We start from the raw sequence: 23,278 nt of genomic DNA on the forward strand, positions 1-23,278 counted from the left end.
GTTTCTCACCCTGACTGAAGTACCCTCCCAAGCCTCCCAAGCCAGCACCCAAGACCATGACCCCATGGAAGGGACCTCAGGTGAGTTTACCTTTTAAAATATAAAACATGGTTTAAAAGCAAGCATTTTTAATGATTAATTTGCCCTGAGCACTTGGGATGCATTCGCAGCCAGTACAGCTACTGGAAAAGTCTGTTAACATGTCTGGGGATGGAGCGGAAATCCTCCAGGGACATCTCCATGAAGCTCTCCTGGAGGTACTCCAAAAGCCTTGCCACAAGGTTTCTGGGCAGTGCAGCCTTATTCCGTCCTCCATGGTAGGACACTTGACCACGCCATGCTAGTAGCAAGTAATCTGGTATCATTGCCTGACAGAGCCTGGCAGCGTATGGTCCCGGTGTTTGCTGGCATTCAAGCAACATCCGTTCTTTATCTTGCTGTGTAATCCTCAGGAGAGTGATATCGCTTAGGGTAACCTGGTTGAAATAAGGGAATTTAATTAAGGGGACTGAGGTGGCCGTTCCTACTGGGCTGTTTGCCTGTGGCTGAAAAGAAATCCTTCCCTGCATTTAGCCAAGTGCAAGGGGGGGGGGGGGAGGATTGGCCCAGAGCTTTTCGCGTTTTGCTAGCAGGGATCTTCCCTGATACCAGCCAGGCGGTGGGGGGAGGGATAAAGCACTCATTCCTCAGAATTCATGGCGGGTGGGGGGGGGGTGTTAGTTTGGTTCCTGCAGGGATCTTCCCTGATACCAGCCACGCGGTGGGGGGAGGGATAAAGCACTCATCCCAGAGAATTCATGGCGGGTGGGGGGGGGGGGGTGTTAGTTTGGTTCCTGCTGGGATCTTCCCTGATACCAGCCAGGCGGTGGGGGGAGGGATAAAGCACTCATCCCAGAGAATTGGATGGTGGGGGGGGGTGTTAACCTTCAGCAGCAGAAAACAAGCTAACAGGAAAACTGCAGCACAACGGGCTTTGCTTGGTATGTGGGAAAGCAGGGCGCAGAAGCCTAAAGACAGTGGCTTACCATGGCAGCATGCAAGGTGAATTCTGTTGCCCCGACCTGCGTCTGTGATCTCTAGCAGCAAAGCCACAGGCACTCAATATTAAGAGGCAAAATGCGACCTTGCACAGAAATCACATGTGCTATGTAATGTGAATAGTATACACCGTGAAAGAGTATAAGCATTGTTCTGAAAAATGTATCTTTTTAAAAAATTCTCTCCTTTTTTCACTCCCTCCAGCAGGTGCAAATGTTTCAAGCCTCCCTCCTCCTTCCCGAAGGCTATCCCAGATAAGGCGTCGTAAAAAAAAAACGAGAGAAGAGATGTTTTCCGAAATCATGCAATCCACCAGGAATGAAAGAGCTCATCTGAATGAGTGGAAGGAGACGGTTTGCAAGTATAGGAAAGAAGCCAGTGACCGTGAGGACAGGAGGGACCAACGTGAGGACATGAGGGACCAACGTGAGGACATGAGGGACCAACGTGAGGACAGAAGGGACCAACGTGAGGAGAGGAGAGACGCTCGAGATGAGAGGTGGCGGCAGGAAGATCAGAGGAGTCGGGAAGCAACGCTGGGGCTGCTGCGTGAGCAAACAGACATGCTCCGGCGTCTGGTGGAGCTTCAGGAACGGCTGCTGGAGAACCGAGTGCCGCTACAGCCCCTGTATAACCCTCCTACCTCCTCACCATGTTCCATAGCCTCCACACCCAGACGTGTAAGAACACGGGGGGGGAGGCTCCGTACACCCTCCCATTCCACCCCAGTGGACAGCCCAAGCAAAAGGCTGCCATTTTTTTAACCTTTTTTTACTGGGCTTTTCCTTCCCGCAGATCCTCCTCCCAAACCCCACTCAGGTTCTGTGCCGCTACAGCCCCTGTATAACCCCCCTACCTCCTCACCATTTTCCATAGCCTCCCCACCCAGATGTGTAAGAACACGGGGGGGGAGGCTCCGTACACCCTCCCATTCCACCCCAGTGGACAGCCCAAGCAAAAGGCTGCCATTTTCTTAACCTTTTTTTACTGGGCTTTTCCTTCCCGCTGATCCTCCTCCCAAACCCCATTCAGGTTCTCTCCCTCTTTTTATAATCAATTCATAAAGAATAAATGATTTTTAAACAATGGTGACTTTATTTCCTTTGAAAGCAAGCTGGGGGAAGGGGGAGGGTGGGTTCCTTACAGAGAATGAGTCAATAAAGGGGGCGGGTTTTCAGGAAGGATAAACAAACATAAATTTCACACTGTAGCCTGGCCAGTCATGAAACTGGTTTTCAAAGCTTCCCTAATGCGCAGCGCTTCATCGTGTGCTCTTCTAATCGCCCTGGTGTCTGGCTGCGAGTAATCAGCAGCCAGGCGATTTGCCTCAGCCTCCCACCCTGCCATAAAGGTCTCCCCCTTGCTCTCACAGAGATTGTGAAGCACACAGCAAGCAGTAATAACAATGGGGATATTGGTTTGGCTGAGGTCTGAGCGAGTCAATAAGGATCGCCAGCGACCTTTTAAACGGCCAAATGCACATTCTACCACCATTCTGCACTTGCTCAGCCTGTAGTTGAACAACTCCTGACTCCTGTCCAGGCTGCCTGTGTATGGCTTCATGAGCCATGGCATTAAGGGGTAGGCTGGGTCCCCAAGAATAACAATTGGCATTTCAACATCCCCCACGGTTATTTTCTGGTCCGGAAAGTAAGTCCCTTGCTGCAGCCGTTTAAACAGATTGGTGTTCCTGAAGACGCGAGCGTCATGAACCCTTCCCGGCCAGCCCACATGGATGTTGGTGAAACGTCCCTTGTGATCCACAAGTGCTTGCAGCACCATTGAGAAGTACCCCTTGCGGTTTATGTACTGGGTACCCTGGTGCTCCGGTGCCAAGATAGGAATATGGGTTCCATCTATTGCCCCACCACAGTTAGGGAATCCCATTGCAGCAAAGCCATCCACTATGACCTGCACATTTCCCAGAGTCACTACCTTTCGTAGCAGCACCTCCGTGATTGCTTTGGCTACTTGCATCACAGCAGCCCCCACAGTAGATTTGCCCACTCCAAATTGATTCCCGACTGACCGGTAGCTGTCTGGCGTTGCAAGCTTCCACAGGGCTATCGCCACTCGCTTCTCAACTGTGAGGGCTGCTCTCATCTTGGTATTCTGGCGCTTCAGGGCAGGGGAAAGCAAGTCACAAAGTTCCATGAAAGTGCCCTTACGCATGCGAAAGTTTCTCAGCCACTGGGAATCGTCCCACACCTGCAACACTATGCGGTCCCACCAGTCTGTGCTTGTTTCCCGGGCCCAGAATCGGCGTTCAAAGCCTATAACCTGGCCCATTAACATCATAATCTCCAAAGCACCGGGGCCCGCGGTCTCAGAGAATTCTGTGTCCGTGTCCATGTCCTCATCACGCTGGTCGCTGCGCTGCAATCGCCGCCTCCTCCTCCTCCTCGCCTCTTTTTTCTGGTCCTGTGTAAGCATAAACTCCACGAGAAAGCGCGAGGTGTTTATAATGTTCAAGACTGCGTTCTGGAGCACAACGGGATCCATGCTTGATGCAGAATGGAGTCTGCAGAGTTCACTCAGGAAAAAAGGCGCGAAATGGTTGTCTGCCGTTGCTTTCAGGGAGGGAGGGGGAGGCTGTACCCAGAACTACCTGCGACAATGTTTTTTGCCCCATCATGCACTGGGGTCTCAACCCAGAATTCCAAGGGGGGTGGAGACTGCGGGAACTATGGGATAGCTATGTAAAAGCTACCCACAATGCAACGCTCTGGAAATCGATGCTACTATGGTAGCTTGGACGCACACCACCGAATTAATGGTGCCTAATGTGTCCGAATACATTCGAATTTATAAAATCGGTTTCCTAAATTCGAATTATATAAATTCGAATTAATCCTGTAGTGTAGACATACCCTTACTTAATTGGCCTCTCAGACTTGGTAAGACAACTCCCACCTGTTCATGCTCTCTGTATGTGTGTATATATATCTCCTCAATATATGTTTCACTCTATATGCATCCGAAGAAGTGGGTTGTAGCCCACGAAAGCTTATGCTCTAATAAATTTGTTAGTCTCTAAGGTGCCACAAGTACTCCTGTTATTTTTAATTCTAAAAGGACTCTTTGCAACTACAAAGCTCACCATCTCTACTATGAATCTGATCTCAGAACTGTACTCATGTCTGTATGTATATTGATCTTTTAACCAATAATCTCTCTCTCTTTTTTCTTTTTTAATAAATTTTAGTTTAGTTAATAAGGATTGGGGGTAAGCCTGTATTTGAGCAAGATCTGAAATATTCATTAACCTGGGAGGTAATGTGCCCGATCCTTTGGGATTGGTGGAACATTTTTATATGATGAATAAGATTTTCAGTAATCCTTATCATGTTTGATTTGGATGTCTGGGTGGAGGCCCAAGGCTGGGTTACATTAAGGGAACTGTGTTGTTGGCTTCTGTGTAACCAGTAAGGTGTTATAGAAGCTGTTTTGTGATGGCTTGGTAAATCTAATTATTGGAATATCCACCTTCTTTGTGGGTTGTCTGCCCCATTCTTTGCAGTTCACCCTAATTGAGTAACCTCAGTGAGGTTCCCCAGGACTCCGGACACACATGCATAGGTGCTGACTTCCCCTCTGCCCGGTGGGTGCTTGCCTGCCCCTGGCCCCGCCTCTTCTCACTCCTGCATTGCCCTCGCCCTGTCCCCATTCCACCCCCTTCCCCCAAGTCCCCACCCCTGCCCTGCCTCTTCTCCACCTCCTCTCCTGAGTGTGCCACATCCCCACTCCTCTCCCTCCCTCCTGGAAAATCCTAAGTGCCGCCAAACAGCTGTTAGGTGGCTGGGGGGCGGGAAGCCCTGGGAGGGAGGGGGAGGAGAGAGGAGAGGGGATGCAGCGCACTTGTGGGGGGGAGCTTGGCTGCCGGTGGTTGTGGAGCACCCGCTAACTTTTCCCCGTGGGTGCTCCAGCCCTGGGTTTATAAGTTGTTTCAATAAAACAGTACTAGAGTGAAAGAGGTTAATCCAAAGGCCCTTGAAGTAAATGGAAAGATTTCCAAGCACTTTGATGGGCTTTGGATCAGACCGCTAGGAGCAACCTCTACCTTTTGCTTCTGGTGTGACTGGAGTCAAGAATGTAGCACAACATTATGTTGTCTAATATATCCAGGTTTACCGAATAAGTCAAAGGAAATAGCCAAAGAAAAATCTCTGATAAAAGCAGCAATAATAAAGAGAGGCTGTAATAAAAAACAGCAATACAACTATTTGGCCAAATTTTCTCTCACTTGTGGAAGTCAGTGGGCTTGTACTGGTGCAGTTGAAAGTAGAATTTGGCCAAATATTGCATTTACTAAGCCTGCATCCCACCATTCCTTCTCTCACTCAGGTAAGTAGGAGAGCTGACAATCACTTCAGTGTCTTTGTCCTTACTATGTAGAGAAAGAGCCTGATTCTCCCCTGCCTTGTATCTGGTCTTGTCATTGACCCTTGGCTCAAAAGATTGCTAAGTGATTGTCAAACGCTTTCAAAGCAGAATGATAGGAATGAGGGAAAGGTGATTTTTTTTAATGAAAAAAGGAACAAATATTTGCAAAAATGTTCATGAAAAATTTCCTCATTTATTGATCAGCTCTCATGGTAGCATTTTATACCCACTTTGTGTAGGCACAAATAATAACACAAGGTGCAAGGCAGTGGAAAATCAAGTCCATCAAATCCTAAAATCAAATCCTAAAATGCACAGATGCCTCTTCTCATTGACTTCATTGGGAATGTGCATCAAAGGGGAGGATTTGAGACATTAGGACCTTTATGCAACAAAAACCCACTTCATACTAAATAACTTGAGTGAATTTTAAATTACAAAATTATATACAGCTCAAGAGACAAATATATTTATTTACATGATGAAATAACCCATTCCATGAAAAATGATTTAGAATGATTTTGGCTAAGAAGCCTCTGGCGCATACAGGAGTTAATATAGACTGATCTAGTCCTGGTCTGCGCCAGCCTTCCACTTCTTGCCTGCAGTATATCTCAGCAGGCTTTCTTTGGTAACTCTCCTGAAACTCTCGAGAATTGTTTTCAAGTCTGCTACGTGCTGGTGCCAAGTTGGTGGAGACTAGGCCATGGCTTAAATGGTGGTTCTGGGGAGAAGAAGTTAGGTGTCTTCTTCTGGATCTACTTGGCAAATGGAGCAGTCTCTTTTTTCAGGTATCATTGTAAAGACAAAAATACATTTTGACAGTGAGTTAATGGTGAGGAGCAGAGAGCAGTTCTTAACAGCTTTGAATGTTCCCCCCCAAAACATATCAAAGGAATTCACAGAATGAGTATAAACTATCATGCTATGCAGATGCAAATTAGGGTTTTGTGGGGCCCTTGGCCAGAGCAAGTGAGGGCCCACCCGCCTGCAGTCCCCCCACTCCCACCCCAGCACTCCCCCCACTCCCACCCCAGCACTCCTACTGGGGAAATATTGTAGGAGTGTGGGGGCTTGCCCTGACCCCCCCACCCAGCACTCCTGTCAGGGAGCTGGGTTGGGGTGCGGGGGCTTGCCCCACACCCCAACAGGAGCACCGGGCAGGCAGAGGTAACAGGGTAAGCCCCCGTGCCCCGACTCCGCTCCCCAGCAGGAGCACTGGTGCGGGGGGACTGGACTGAGCACTGGGCAGGAGGAGCAAGTCAGGGCACAGGGGTGCCCATTTTTCTGGGGCCCCTGGGCCCAGTGGCTAATCCACCACTGATGCTATAATTGTGTCTGAATACCACTCTATAATATACAAAGTTAGAGCAAAAAGAAAGCAGCAATTTACTATTTATGCAGGCTAAAACATGCTTATTCCCAGGTAAACTTTCAGAACACTGTGGTGATCTAGTGGCGCAACATCCTTTAAAATGACCATCTGTGGAAACTGATGTTAACCCACCTCCTTCCTCACAGAATATTACAAGAATGCCCTGGAGAGTAAACAATTATTCAAAATAAAACCCCAGCCTCTGAGTTAGGCACTGACTGCTGACTGAGGAAAACATTTTGAAGCTATCACTGGGTATGTTAGGAATTCCAATAAAAATCACATTCACAGCTCTCCATTATGTCCCAAAGAAAACGATAACTCATGGCATAGCATATGCTTCTAACAGAAACAGGCCTTTCTATTTACAAATATTTTCGTAAGTGTAAATTATCATGAAAACAATGGACTGTGATCTAGGCACTTACTCACAATCTAGGTGGCATATAGAACTTCTTAGTTCTATCCCCAAATATTTAGAGTCCAACAGGGGTTTCGTTACTTGGCTTTCATCAAAGGCATTTGCATTTCTCCCCTACTATCTCTTTGGAAATTTTGGCTGGGTTAGTGATTACCCAGGGGATATGATTGTCTTCTTTTACTGCTATAACCATGTAAAATTTTCCTCATGAAAATGATAGACCAGTTTCTGATCTTATCACACTGGTGTCAATCTGGAGTAGCTCTATGGACTCCACAGCTCTGCTCCCGTTTCCTTGCACATTGCTCCACACCTCCCACCTTGTGCACTGCTCCCTCCTCTCACCTTGCTGCTATCTCTCCTCTTTCCATTCCTGCCCCAGTGCCTGTTTTCACACTGCTCCCTATGTCTGGAAGGACACTACTTTTTTGCGTGCCAAGTGACTTAAACACTGCTAATTCAAAGCGCTTCTTACCCCTTGATTTTCATCACTTATTTCCATTTCATGGATGACATTCTGGTTCCCTTGACATCAATTGCAAAACTCCCATTGGTTTTGCTGGGACCAGGAGTTCATGCCATATGTCTAGGTTTGGCTAACTTAGGTTGTAAACTCATTGGGGCAGAGACTATGGGTCAGATTTTGAAAAGTGCTCAGCTCCCAGCAACTCCCATTTTGATGCTTCTGGACAGATTTTTCAATAGAGCTGAGCACCCAGAACTGGTGAAAACCTGTTCATTTATTCTGGTGCCTAAATGGGAGTTGAGCTCTCTTGAAAATTTGGCCCCATTTGTGGTTGCTGAGCACTTTTGAAAATTTGGCCTCGGATCTTTTTAAAAAGTCTCTATAAAGGACCATGCAGAGCTACGGCAGAGAATTGATGATGATGATGATGATGAATATAACTGAGATGGGAATCTGGACCAACATATGCAATTAGACTACTGCTACCACGATTATACATTAAAATATTGTAGCACTTTTCTCTGGAAAATGTCAAATACCTCACAGCACCCATGTGAAGTAAGAAAGTAGTAGTATTCTCCATTTTACATATGGGGAACTGAGGCACAGAGAACTTAAAGGCAACACTTTCAAATTGGCTTGCCTAAAGTAAGTCACCTAAATAAATGGCCTGATCTTCAGAGATCTGAGCACCTATCACTTCCATTGATTTCAGAGGGAGTTAAGGACATTCCATACCCCAGAAAATGAAACACCTTATTTAGGTGCCTAAACACAGAGTTCAAAAATTTTAGTCCACATGACTTGCCAAGTCATACAGTTAGATGCAGAATCAGGAATATAACCAAGAATTCATAACTCTATCCCATACTCGTACCACTAGATCATGGAAATGGTACTCAGCCCATTTAACTGTCTTCAGTCCACGTGCTATATACATGCTGCCTGATTTCAGAGGAGTTGTTCCCCTTGAAGTCATTGGGAACGTTGTGCACTCAGCTACTCCTAAACACAGGCCAGGCATTGTAGATCTTGCTCAATTTCTATGGAGACTATTATTCAACCAATTTTAGGAAAACATCCTCTTATTGTACAAATATTGGCTGTAGTAGAGCAAGCCTAGGCTCATGTACTTATTCTATTTCCTTACTGTTGATGATTGGAGGGTCTTCATTCTTTGTTCAGAAGATCTTGATGACCTTTCATTGGTTCCTTCTGTCAGAGAGGTTTTAAACCATCCAGCCTGGGAAAGCACTTTTTTGCATCTATTTAGGAATACTTGGCTTGAAAAGCAATATAGAACTGGATCAAGTGCACTGTTTAGGTATGTAAAGGCAAATGAGGCATGTAATAACTTGCCAATAGTGCCAATAGGTTTAGAGGCTACTTTTATAATAACCAGCCCAACTGTAGCAATTAAAATACTAGGCAAGAAGCAGACGATATATACCAAAACAATGACTATCAGCACTTTCACAGATCTTTGGACCTTGTTCCTTTTAGCCAATTTCGTCTGCTTTAGCTTCAAGATAATGTTGAAAATACAGAACATGATGATGCCTAAAGGCAGAAAAAATTCAAGAAAAAATAATATTGCATGCCATGTGGCTGCTGCTCGTGGTTCAAAACGAGGGTTATAACTTTGACATGAACTGTTCTTACTCTGACTATGATCCAAGGTAAAGACATGGCTGTTCATCAGTATAACTATGATCCAAAGTGCAATTGCTACTTTTGCAGCACAGGATGTTGATATTTTACTCAGTTGGTGGTGAGGATGAACCACTTTAAAGTAGCGATCCATTGCAATGGCAGTGAGAAATACAATGCTTGCTGTCCTGTTCACTGACAACATGAATAGGTTGACACCGCAAAATGTCTCTGTGAAGACCCAGACTTCATTATTCATGTAGTAGTGGATACGAAATGGCAAGTTGATTATCAGGAAGAAATCAGCAATGATCAAGCTGAATAAATACATGGTGCTTGATGACCAGAGATTCCTGTAGGAGCAAAAGATGCCCAAAGCAATGCCATTTCCAACAAGTCCTATGACAATCTCCACACCAACCACACAAGCAAAAATCACTGAAATTGTGGCAACTCCATCCGTTGTCATGTTGCTCATTGCTGCGAATCTAAGCGCTTGCTGTTTTTTAAATGTCTGCTGCCCACAGTTGGATGGTGAGTTGAGATGCTTGCAAATACTTGCCAAGTGTCTCTGAAGTGAGCTGCAAAGGAAATACAGTGAAATTTCAAAAAGTGGTATTTGTATGCAAAAAGTGAGTCAATACCAACATGACACACTATCTGAAAGTGTCTAGAGATATAATCTTATCAATAGATTGTGAAATACTTACTTTCTGGTCATTGGTACAGCTTTGTCGTGGAGAACAAAAGCTGATAGTGCTGTTTTAGGACGAAACTGAAGCAAAATTTAGATTGCATCTGAAGTTCTCCCTTTTTTCTGCTATTGACTTGTCTGTCTGTCTGCCTCATCCAGTAAGAACTAGTCTAAGATCACAGATCCCTTTGCACAGGACACCCAACCAAATCTGTATGTTTTATATAGTGTGCTTATTATTTTGCAAGTACAACATAAGGATTTAGTTTTCATTATTCTTTGCATGTGATTTTTCCTTAGGAACGTAAGGGCAAAGGAACTGCCATACTGGATCAGAATAGTCGTCTATCTCGTCCTTTATCCTGTCTCTGAGGGGGGCCGGTACCAGCTCCTTCAGGAGAAGGTGCAAGAAACCTGCAAAGGCAGCTATTGAATAACCTGCCCATGGAGAAAGTTCCTTTCTATCCCCCATCAGTAGTTGTTGGCTTATGTCCTGAAACATAAGGATTTTATAAATCTTCCACACCATTCTCCCTAAACCAACGTTTCTCAAATGCGGCCACGACAACCTCCTGGATGGTGGAGGGGTGGGGCAAAGCATCAGCCCCTTCCCCTCCCTCCTTGTTGCTCCTGGATGCGCCACCCTGCACTGCTTCGGTAGAGAGGTGGGGCACAACACTGCAGGAGCGGTGGCGGACGCTGGCCCCGAGTGCCGACCCCTGACCCTGGCTGCGCAGCAGCAAGGGCTGGCTCCAGCCACGCAGCGGCGGGTGCTGACTCCAGCCATGCACGCCTGGGCTCTGGCATCCAGCTCTGGGTACTGGCCGCGGGCACTGAGCCCCCACGGCCCTGTATCCATCCCCCACTCCCCAGGACCCTGCTGCCTTCCTGGCCCCGCATCCATCCCCATCATTGCCCCGGGCCCCTCTGCCTCTCCCAGCCCTGCATCCATCCCATCATCACCTCTGGCCCTTGCTGCCCTCTGTGTGAAGAAATCTGGTCTGTGCCTGTTGTGGATCAGCTCCCTGAAATCACCAGCATCTAGCCGCACAAACACTACTTTCCAGGCCTCCACGGGCTTTGCTCCCTCTGTATAGGTAGTTATAGGCACACTCCAACCCCCGAATTCTTGGAGCATTCCCTGATCCAGCCCCTTCCCCTGGATCACAGGATTACCAGGCCCGCTGTTCCCAAAGGAACCGTACATACCAGCTTGTAGGATTCAACTCAGGATCACCACTTTGCTTAACCCCTCAGCACTTAGGTATATTTATAGTGGAAACAAGAATAAGTTTATTATCAAAGAATAGAAACTGGAAACCAATGATTACATACAGAACAAAATCATAACACGCTTTTTAGAGACTCAACTTCGCTAACAAGTTAACCTCCTGTCGAAATAAGCTTATTTCACCTGAAGTTCTCTCCAGTGTTTTCAATCAAGCCTGGTTGAGACCGCTTTTTCATGATGCTAGTTGGTACTAAGAGGTTCCTGGCTCATGCCTGCATATTAGAGTTGGCTGCAAACTAGAGTTCCTATTCCATGGTGGGCTGCCAGGAGCTGGGCAGACGAGCTGGCAGGAAACCAGACCGGTTTCCAATGAAACCCGGTCTAGGAGGTAGGGTTCTGTCAGAAATCTGCCCAGTTTCGTTGGAATTTCGTTGAAATCAATATGTTCCCACGGAACGTTTCAGTTTGGACAAATTGGTATTTTCTTATGGAAAAATGTTCCATTAGAAAATTTCTGACCAGCTTTTCTGTGACTCCATGGTCATAGGATTTTCTGTGGAATTCAGATTTGTGCTCTAGAGCTTAAGTTTCATTTTAAAGTGTTTTTAGCCATTATGGATGTAAACAAAGTCTTGAAAATGTGAAATGAGTATAAAACTGATTGTGATGGGGTCTAGAAACGCCACACTGGCCAGGAAAGAGTTAACCAGCTTACATGAGCTCAGTTAGCCCCACCTCACTACACCTGAAATAGGTGCAGGCTCTGAGAAGGCTTAAAAGGAGGGAGCCCGGTTCAGATGGCAGCTGGCTGGGAGGGAGAGCTGATCTTGCAGACTTCCCACAGAGTGTGAGCTGCTTGGGCCAGGAACTGCTTAAAGACTGCTGCCTTTCAGAGCCTCTCGGAGGGAAGGGAAGTTAGGCCCAATGTGAGATTGTTTGGATTTGCTACCAGTAGGGTTACCATACGTCCTCTTTTTCCCGGACATGTCCAGCTTTTCGGCACTCAAACCCCCGTCCGGGGGGAATTGCCAAAAAGCCGAACATGTCCGGGAAAATGGCGGCTCTGCTCCTCCCCTGACTCTTCGGCTCTGTTTAAGAGCCGAGCTGCCCGAGCGCTATGGGCTTCAGGCAGCCCCCTTGCCTCCGGACCCCAGCCGCCGGCCGGGCACTTCCCCTCCCGGGCTCCGGCGGCGCAGGGTCCGGAGGCACGGGGGCTGCCCGAAGCCGGTAGCGCTCGGGCAGCCCGGCTCTTAAACAGAGCCGAAGAGTCAGCGGAGGAGCAGAGCCTCCGCGGCTCTGCTCCTCCCCTGACTCTTCGGCTCTGTTTAAGAGCCGGGCATGGGGGCTGCCCGAAGCCGCTAGCGCTCGGGCAGCCCGGCTCTTAAACAGAGCCGGGCTGCCTGAGCGCTACCGGCTTCGGGCAGCCCCCATGCCTCCGGACCCTGCGCCGCCGGAGCCGGGGAGGGGAAGTGCCTGGCTGGGGGCGCAGGGTCCGGAGGCAAGGGGGCTGCCCGAAGCCCAAGCGCTACCGGCTTCACGGTTTGCCGGGCAGCCTCCAGGCCCTGCGCCCCCGGCTGGGCGCTTCCCCTCCCGGGCGCTTCCCCTCCCGGGCTCCAGCTGCGCTGGGCAAGCGCCGGCCGGGGGCGCAGGGTCTGGGGGCTGCCCAGCAAACCGTGAAGCTGGTAGCGCTCGGGCAGCCCTTTCCCCGTGGCTGGGAGTGGGAGAGAGGAGGGGGCGGAGTTAGGGCGGGGAAGGGGCGGAGTTGGGGCGGGGCTGGGGGTGGGGAAATGGGCGGGGGCGGGGCCAGGGCCTGTGGAGGGTCCTCTTTTTTTATTTAATAGATATGGTAACCCTAGCTACCAGTGACTGACTTGTTGCTGAGTATGTCTGCTGTAGGTGATGCCCTGTCTAATGGGGATGACAAGTAAATAAAAAACATTTTTGTCTTTAAAATGGGGGCCCAGAAGAAGTGGTTTGCTGTGAGCCCAAGAGCAAGCCTGTTACGCTGATGTAGCAGTGATTTCCTGACTCTGCAGCTTCCTGAGAGGAGAGATCTGCCCATTTGCTTTCAATTTCTTGTGCTGCTAACACCGAAGCCCAAAGGAGACAATTCCCTGTATCAGTGGGGTTCACTATTTCACTGCTGATCATTTTAGCACACACTTCCAGCTAATTTTCTTATCCCACAATCCAAACTGCCAGCCCAGGTGCCAAAGCCCCAAAGGTCCTCTACCAGCAGCTGCCAATCTTCCAGCTGCATCCTGGCTAACTTTTCTGATGCAGTTAGACACTGTGTAGTGGGGCAGCTGCTCACTCTGGCGTGGAAGGAGTTCGAGCATGCCAGAGAGGCTGCATGGAGCCCCAGCCAATCATGGAATGGCTTATTGGGAGCCAATTAAGTGGAGGCTTGAAAGCAGCCTATCAGGGCCAGGCTGGGCCCTATAAGAATGCTGCAGGGCAGAGAGGAGCTGAGTCTCTCCTTGGAGGGCAAAGGGAGAAGAACTGGCTCTTAGAGAGAAGCATGCAGGGCCGGGCCAGCAGAAGCTGGGAGAGCTCTAGGCTGATGACTGCCAGACTGGGGCCCTGACACAAAGGGGCAGAGAAGGTGCTGGGGCTATGTAGAAGTGGCCCAGGGAAGTAGGCAGTAGAGGAGAGTTGGAGGAGGGCAGTAAGCGGCTGCCACTAGAGGGTCCCTGGGTTGGGGCCCAGAGTAGTGGGCGGGCCTGCCCCCTCCTCCTTTCCCCCCTCACTTGCCAGTGATGAGAGTGGCTAAGCCAGACTGCAGTTTCTCCTTAGAGGAAGGGGCTAGACTGAGGACTGCAGTGAGCTACTGAGGCGAGTGATAGAACCAGAAGCTGCTAGTCCCCCGGGAATGGGGGGGAGAGCCAGTGGAGCGGGCACAGCTGCAGGGCAGTGTCCAGAAGCGGATGCTGTGGGGAATGATGGGGGTTGGACAGTGGAGACCAAGAAAGTAACAGGGTGAGACACCACTAGCAAAGGTGCGCCACTGAAATTCCCCAACCAACCAGCAGGAGGCGCCGCGGTGGTGAGTCTGCGCCCCGTCCCACACTGTCAATGCACAATGTGCAGCATGTTGGAAACTGAAAATAGGAGTGCAGTGTAAAATAAATGGAATTTAGTATCAAAATAACAAAAGCACTGTATCAATTGGACTTTTTAATGTTCAATATAAAAATGGAAGTTTCTTTATTGACTTTATCTGAAGCTGCTGCAGAATTTCCACCAGAATGCCGCAAAATGTAGGTCTAATTTGCTGTAGAGAATGTAGAACCTTGACTCTGAGCTGTCTGATATCTTATCCCTGGTGAGTCTGTCTTCAGTGAAGCAGTCAGAATTCTTTGTCACAGGTTAAGCAAGCTGTCCCTTCTTATCAATTGTAGCACCTCGATGCACTAGATGAGATCAGGGCACTGTTGTGCTAGGCATCATACACACTCACAGTAAAAGAGAATCCCTGTCCCAAAGAGCTTTCTATTATATATACTTATGATTATTCCCATTTTACATATGGGGAGCTAAGGCACAGAGAAATGAAACAACATAAGAATGGCCCTACTGGGTCAGACCAAAAGTCCATCTAGCCCAGTATCCTGTCTTCTGACAGTGGCCAGTGCCAGGTGCCCCAGAGGGAATGAACAGAATAGGTAATTATCAAATGTCCATCCCCTGTTGCTCATTCCCAGCTTCTGGCAAACAGAGGCTAGGAACACCATTCCCGCCCATCCTGGCTAATAGCCATTGATGGACATATCCTCCATGAATTTATCTAGTTCTTTTTTGAACCCTGTTATAGTCTTGGCCTTCACAACATCCTCTGGCAAGGAGTTCCACAGGTTGACTATGCGTTGTGTGAAGAAATACATCCTTTTATTTGTTTTAAACCTGCTGCCTATTAATTTCATTTGGTGACCCCCTAGTTCTTGTGTTGTGAGAAGTAGTAAACAACACTTCCTTATCTACTTTTTCTACACCAGTCATGATTTTATAGATCTAAATCATATCTCCCCTTAGCTGTCTCTTTTCCAAGCTGAAAAGTCCCAGTCTTATTTGTTAGAGGGCTTATTCCTTCACCCTCCCACTTCCCTGGTCTTTCTCGTGTGAACAGAGGGCAACTATACCCAAAGTCCGAAGGTGCAAACAATTAGATGGTTATTGGGTGAACTTCCAGCAAGCTTAAATCCAAGTTCCTTTTTCCTTATTTTTGAATCCCAACTTACTTCCTGTTTGCCCCTAATTTATATAGTAATATTCTCAGCTTTACCGTAACCAATCATTTTACTGAAATTTACCTAACCAATCCTAACATATTGTAACATGATTAGCTAACTAATTATATCCCACCACCTTAATTAGTTTATACCCACCAAAATGAATTATACAGCAGACAGAAACAATCACAGAACCAGACAGAGACCATGCAAATAGCAAAGTGGGAACTATAATGACAAAACAATACAGAAGTGAGGATTTCACAACTACATCTATAAAGACATAAGGGTTTCCCAACTGTATGTCTATTGATAAGTGAGTTCTTACCAAACAGAAAACTATCAAACTAAATTTCCTTTTACATCTTCTAGGCTCATCCCTTTATCAGGAGGTGACAGATGGATCACCTTTCTAACAGCCCCAGATTGCCTTATTTCAATATGACTGGTTTGAAATGCTTTCCAGCTTATGGCTGCTCCCACTGCTTAGCCAAAGGCCTTGACTTAAGAACAGGGCCTCAGACTGTCACAGTGAGAGAGGGCCCTTACACGGGCAGACAGTGATTTTGATTCTTTCTTTTAAATCTCCATAACTAGCTAAATGATAAACATATACCTAAATTCTTAAAGTATAGGCCTTTACAGACAGGTCTGAATTTATATCCTAAGATTATTAATCTCTCCTCAGACAGAAGCCGTTCCATACCCCTAATCATTTTTGTTGCCCTTTTCTGAACGTTTTCCAATTCCAATATATCTTTTTTGAGATGGGGCGACCACATCTGCACACAGTATTCAAGATGTGGGCGTACCATGGATTTATATAGAGGCAACATGATATTTTCTGTCCTATTATCTATCCCTTTCTTAATTATTCCCAGCATTCTGTTCGCTTTTTTGACTGCCGCTGCACATTGAGTGGATGTTTTCAGAGAACTAGCCACAATGACTCCAAGATCTCTTTCTTGAGTGGTAACAGCTAATTTAGACCCCATCATTTTATATGTATAGTTGGGATTATGCTTTCCAATGTGCATTACTTTGCATTTATCAGCATTAAATTTCATCTGCCATTTTGTTGCCCAGTCACCCAGTTTTGAGAGAATAGGTGGCATAGTTGGGAATGATCTCATGTTTCCTGAGGTCCAGCATATTAATCATATAACCAGCCTTTACTTTGAAAAGCAGAGTCCATTGTGGAGATAAATATCTAGTCCCTACTCTCCGAAGCAACATTTTTAACTCATGTTAGGGTCCATTTAATTCTCCCTCTTTCTCTAGCAGGTGAATTGCGAACTAGGTATCTTATTTTGTGTGGGTCTTTCAATTAAACCTGAAAATCTGAGAGGTTTTTTGCATGAGAATTGGGGCCTGCCCTTCCCAAGAAGTGTCTGCATTTCAGTGCAGTTGTGTGTATTTAATTTGTGAAGCACTGTGAGACCCATCAAAATGAAAATGCTATGTAAGTGTAAGGTAATAGTAGTAGCATTTGGCATAGGAGCTGCAGAACAATTAAACTAAACAATTGCTCAGAACAGCTCATACCTAAAAATTACTAGAGTATTTGTGCCTTTTGCCCTTTAGCATCCCAGAAGTTTCAAAAGACTTGCAAAAGTTAATTGCTTTTAGGGAAGTTTGCATCACATAGCAAGAGCTTATCAAGCTAAACCAGAAGGTTTAACAGGAAGGAAGCCTAACTTTTTTTTGAAATCTTATATTATCATTTTTAAAATACACTGGGCCACCTTCTTTCTTGGTGTAAATTCACATAGTCAACCGAGCTACAAGCATGGATGAACTTGACTCATGCTGAATTTCTAAAATCTCACTTGTAAAAAAATGAGATTGCAAGGGTGTGACGGGTTTTTCATTTCCAGCTACACTTGGAAAAAAATAGGCTAATGAAGTGCACACAGCTAGAACTGGACTTCAGTGTGTGATTGGCAAGTAGTTGAAATGACAGATATTAGATCTAATGGAAGTACTAGCAAAATCCAGAACTGGGCTCAAGATATTACATATCTTAATTATCAAGGCATCTAAAACTTTTTTGTTTTAAACAGAGAAAAATAATAATAATAATAAAAAGCTAACCACTAAGCTGACCTTGGAAATAGACCCAAAGTGCATCCTGCAAAAAGACATTCTCATGGCCCTTTGGCCATGGCACTCAGGACGTTTTGCAGGCCTGCTGCAGTGCTAGCTCCTCATTATTTCTGGCTTCCTTTTCACAAACTGCCATCCTACAAGTTATGCTAAAGTAAATTTGCCAGTAGTGCCCAAAAGCAGAAAACTTAAAAAATAGCTAATTCTGTCATATTTACATCCCTCTTTTCCAGTATTGAAAATAAAGGTGTTGCCCCTAAATGAACTGACATTGGACATGACAGAAGGGGGTGGATGGCAATGATCGAGATGATTAAATCTTTGCCCATGAATCCTAATGGCAGATACTGTATGGCAAATTGCCTTCTGAACTGAAATGTTATGCCTGGTCGTGTGAGAGAGAGGGTCATGATGACCCAACAGAGCACAATAAGGTTTTATTCTCTCTAAGTTTTGTGTTGTCAGAAAAGTTCATCATATTTACTGCACATTTATGAGATATAAAGGAAACAAAATCATTCTTTCTAGCACGGAAGTATCTGATAATAGTCCACTAGGGCCATGTCTACACTAGTGAATTTACAGTGGCACAGCTGTACGGCTGTAGCTGCGCCGCTGTAAGACTGCTTGTGTATCTTCTCTATGCCGACAGGAGAGAGCTCTCCCGTCGACATAATAAACCACTTCAACGAGTGGCAGAAGCTCTGTCAGCTGGAGAGCTTCTCTCGTTGACACAGCGCTGTGCACGCGAGCGCTTATGTGGCGAAACTTATGTCGCTCGTGGTTTGTTTTTTCACACCTGAGAGTGACATAAGTTTTGCCGACATAAGTGGCAGTGTAGACATGGCCTAAATCTGTAGTTTCATAAATAGAGGTGTGTGATGGGAGTCAAAAGCCCTTCAGTTCTTGGGGGTGGGGGGGCGGGTTAAGGGAGAGGGAGTCCTCTTTGTGACTATAAGCACCATATCCAACTTCTATAATGGGCTAAACAACACAGGCCTTAAGAAAGTTGCTGGTATTTTCCCAGCCTTCAGGCTGGGGGGTTCCATCCTCTCCAGCTTGTCTGGGTCTGTTGGAATACAGTCATTGCACTGGTGATTCATCTGTTCAGGACACCTGGCCTTGTTAGCCTGAACAGGTAAATTAGGGTAACCTGAAAAAGAGGCCTGTCTAATCTCAGAGTAGAAAAAGGACCAGTCTCAAGAGGTGCCTTTAAAGTAGGACAGTGAGTCCTATGACCTGGAAGTTTCTGACTTTGACTCTTGTGCTTGTTTAACCCTATGAGAGGAATAGTAAGTTTAGAGTTTGCTGCTTGAGTCACGAGAGCCAGCAAATAAAGGAAGAAACCATGGTGAGAAATAGCAACGGGCAGTTGTTACTGAGCATTTATGGCAGGATGTGTGAAAGAAGACTGTACCTGATTCAAAATAAGGCGGAATTGAGGGAGGCAGAATGGAAGCCTGGAAACTAGCCAGGTCATGAGGGTTCAACAACCTTATTTTTATAGCCCCCAAATGGTCAGGACTTTGTTTTGACATGCAGCACTGTGCCTCCTAGCCCCATGGAGGGGCATTGATTTGGTACAAACTCAGAGCAGAAAGAGCCACCTACTGAACTGCTCACCCTGCTTGGTGTGCACCAATTGGAAGGATAAACCCAGGTACACTTTGGGGCAACTATTCTCTTGAAACTGACAAGGAACATATACTTGTTGGAAGGACGTTCAGAAAGATGGGCCATTTGATACCTGTACAACTGCTCAGTTGTATTCTCTTTAGGCACTTGTACTGCTGTCATCACTGTAATGTCTGAGCAACTTCCATAGGTGCATTAAGCAGCATTGCTAATATTTGTCACTTCTGGTTCTTTCTTTTGTCCTCACCCCAGAAGAGAATTGTGTATGCAGTGTAGTGTAATGTTTTGGTATGTTTCATATCTACGTGCTGCTTTGTGAAGAGAGAGCACAATAGGAAGCATGTCTTGCCCTTGCAGAAGGTGGTGAGGTCTGTGACGGTCCTTGGTTCTTGTGAGGGTTTGTTCCAGTCTGGGCTCTGTAGTTTTTTAGTTTCTATAACATTTTAGGGCTGTGCACATTATAGTGGGGAGCAAAGGAGACTAAAAAGGGGGCAGCAAGGCTCTTGAGCTCACAGAATGCAGATCAATGGCTTTCCCCTTAATATCCTTTACCTTGGGAAACTCTTCATCTGCTGAATTTGTCATTGGGCCAGTAACAGGGAGTGAAGGGTGGCAGCTTATGCCAGTTCTGTTTCGGGCTTGCCAAGGATGGATTGGGTCTGTGCTGTGGGCTAGGACATCCCAGAGAATGCCTCTAACATGCATCTCCCTGCTGCCATAGTCCACACAGTGCTTGCAGCAATAGAGAATTGTCAGGGTGAGAACCACCTAGGGCTGCATCCAGCCTGTTTCAGAACATCCCCTGCACTGGAGTTTCTGCAGGGAAAGTGCAGCGCTTGTTTCTGCACTGGTGGTGTTAAGCAAAGGGCTTTATGTCTGCCCTATGACAGCAGGGGAGCCAACGGCTGCAAAGTTCCACAGGATAATGGGGAAGGAGTACAGTGTGGCTTTCTTCTCTGTGTGCCTCTGGCTCCATGGGGTTGGAACCAGTATTCCCCATCAATCCACAGGTTCTGTGAGGTTGAGTAGATGTGCCTCCTGCCCAATGGGTAGCTGTGGTTACTCTTTTTCCCCAAGGAGGTTCCCTAAGTAATTTTTCCCCTTGCACAGATTTTCCCTGGAGAGGTGATGATTGAGCCCGTAGTCAGCTGCATGTAGCCAGTGTTTAGGATTTTGTTGTGGTTTTATGACTAACTGGATCTGTTGCATGTTTGTAAAAAACTAGCGCAGTTGGTGTTTGGCTCTTTGCTCCAAGGCTAGTCAGTGTTGGCCGGAAGCATCATGGCTACCTTGGAAAAAACGTCTAGCCCAAGGGAGTAATTATTGTTTGTCCCTAGATTAGTTCCTTCCTTATTTCCTTGCTGTTAAAGGGATTCTATGACCTCCTGTTTTTTCTAGTACTTAGTTCCTGTATGACTTCCTCTTCGGAAGGTTCTGGTGGGAGGAGTGGTAGTGTGCTCTTCTAACTGCAGTCCTGCCAGTTGTTTCCTTACTTGCTGATTTTTGTTTTCTATCTCCTCTAATTCCTTTCACCTATAACACTGCTCTACAGCCAAAATGCTTCTGAAATAAATGTAGTCAAACTTTACTAATTCTGGGTCACTGAGAATGAAAATGATGCTTAAAATTGTTGATTGGCTCTAGTTTTCAAGATATGCTATTGGGTCAGTATATACGACCCTTGACTTGGGAATGGCGGAGGATAAGTGAGTTATAAAGGGAAGGGATCTCAATTTAAACCAGAAATGACTAAAATACATCTTTGACTGGATCTATGAATAAATCTATGACTGGGTTTGGACAGTACTTGCTTTTTAGGCAAAACAATGAATGATGCAATCTGAAGCTGGTATTGCGTCATACATGATATGAATTGCATCATGTTATTCCTAGAAGTCATGGATGATGCAATCATAACAAAGCTTACATCACTCTGCTGAACAAATTGCCCTATATCAGCTGTAGAAATCATACAGTGTCGTGCTCTCTTATTTGTCAGTGTTTGATTTTGCAAAGGGACACATTTCTGTTTAGCCAAAGTGAGCAGAGATGCCTCGTACTTGTGTGAACAGTGCAGATAACTTCTGCTATGTTTGTGGTGAAGTGACTTTTGCATCACAAAAGCGCAGTATAACCACTATGGTTAAGAAAGCCTATCACCTTTATTTTGGCTGCAAAATTGGAGATCAGGACAAGAGGTGGGCCCCACACATATGCTGCAACACTTGTGCAACAAATCTTTGCCAGTGGTTGAACAGGAAAAGGAAATCTATGCCTTTTGCAGTGCCAATGATTTGGAGAGAGCCAACAGATCATACCAGCAATTGTTACTTCTGCATGGTGCCTCCAGTTGGGAAAGGTGTGTCAAAGAAGAAAAAGTGGACTGTGCATTCTCCAAACATTCCATCAGCTATACGCCCAGTACCCCACGGAGAAGGACTGCCGGTTCCTGATGCACCAGAATCATTCTCACTTGAGTCAGACGAGGAAGAGGAAGAGGATGAAACTTCTGGTCCTGAACCATCAATGTCACAGGACCCACATTTTCTCCCATCCTCCTCCTCTGAACCACACCTCATAACACAAGGTGAACTGAATGACCTTGTCAGGGATTTGGAACTACCCAAGAGTAAGGCAGAGCTGTTGGGCTCCAGACTACAGCAGTGGAATCTCCTGGCAGGTGATGTTAGGGTTTCCATGTTCCGTGACCGTCAAAAGGATCTTGTCCCATTCTTCTTCATGGAAGGTGATCTTGTAGCCTGCAACAACATCGATGGTGTGATGGCAGCCCTCAACATCGTTCACCATCCAGATGAGTGGAGACTGTTCACTGATTCATCGAAGACGAGTCTTAAAGCTGTTTTACTGCATAATGGCAATGTTTTGCCATCAATTCCAGTTGGTCATGCAGTCCATAGGAAGGAAACCTATGATAACATGAAACAACTTTTGAGGTGCATAAACTATGACCAACATCAGTGGCAGCTTTGTGGCGATTTGAAGGTTGTTGCTCTCTTGCTTGGTCTGCAGACTGGATACACAAAGTACTGCTGTTTTCTCTGCGAATGGGATAGTCGTGCAAGAGATTCCCACTACATCAAGAAAGATTGGCCACTCCGACAGCCATTGGAGCCTGGGAGGAAAAGTGTTCAGCATCCACCACTTGTTGAATCAAGGAAGATTTTGTTACCACCCTTACACATCAAGCTGGGTCTGATGAAGAACTTTGTCAAGGCCATTGACAAAATACAAGCAGCTTTCAAGTACCTCCATGGAAAATTTCCAAGGTTAAGTGAAGCTAAGATAAAGGAAGGTGTCTTTGTTGGTCCTCAGATTCGTGAACTTCTTCGAGATGATGCATTTGACCATGCACTGCGTGGCAAGGAAAAGACGGCATGGAAAGCCTTCCAGTTAGTGGCAATAAATTTTCTCGGAAACAACAAGGCAGACAACTACAGGTTGTTGGTGGAAAACCTCCTCAAGGCATACGAAAGCCTTGGTTGCAACATGTCACTAAAGATACATTTTTTGCACTCTCATCTAGATTTTTTTCCAACCAACTGCGGAGCAGTGAGCAACGAGCACGGCGAGCGATTTCACCAGGACATTGCAACAATGGAGAAACGCTATCAGGGCAAATGGAGCCCATCAATGCTTGCAGACTATTGCTGGACAGTGACAAGAGATGCTCCATTTAATGAATACAAGAGACAAGCCAAGAAGCGCCGAGAAGACACTGAATAGGACTAAACTATGTACATAATAGTTTTTTGCCTTTTGTTTCATAATACATTTTATTTATATAACCCTTTTGCTGATTTTTAAAGTGTTACATAAACAGGACAGGTGAAATATTATCATGTAAAGCAACCATAAACACATGAAAAGACCTAGGTTTACAATTTATGATTAAAGCTCTACTATCTACACAATATACATAGACATAAAATGTAAAAACTTAAATATCTTAGAAACAGTAGCCAATCAGTTGTTTTAATTGTCATATTTGAATTCAGCACATCAAAATACATAATAAATAGCACATTTTAT

General features: G+C 46.0%; 1 protein-coding gene across 1 annotated transcript; it reads right to left on the bottom strand.

Moving 5' to 3' along the window:
- Positions 1 to 6,179: 6,179 nt before the first annotated feature.
- OXER1 (oxoeicosanoid receptor 1) lies at positions 6,180 to 9,811 on the bottom strand. Its single transcript, XM_065400506.1, has 2 exons — positions 8,835 to 9,811; positions 6,180 to 6,213 (listed from the first exon to the last, which is right to left on the bottom strand). Exons 1-2 carry the CDS (start codon positions 9,809 to 9,811, stop codon positions 6,180 to 6,182), a joined length of 1,011 nt encoding a protein of 336 aa, XP_065256578.1.
- Between the last annotated feature and the right edge of the window lie 13,467 nt (positions 9,812 to 23,278).

Source organism: Emys orbicularis, chromosome 3 (genome assembly GCF_028017835.1).
Source record: "Emys orbicularis isolate rEmyOrb1 chromosome 3, rEmyOrb1.hap1, whole genome shotgun sequence".
NCBI lineage: Eukaryota > Metazoa > Chordata > Testudines > Emydidae > Emys > Emys orbicularis.

Excerpts from the sequence above, each read along its gene's own strand:
- OXER1 (XM_065400506.1), bottom strand. The coding sequence starts at position 9,811 with ATGAGCAACATGACAACGGATGGAGTTGCCACAATTTCAGTGATTTTT. Across the intron at positions 6,214-8,834 it reads AAGACCCTCCAATCATCAAC|CCTGAAAAAAGAGACTGCTC; the intron begins AGTAAGGAAATA and ends TTTACAATGATA.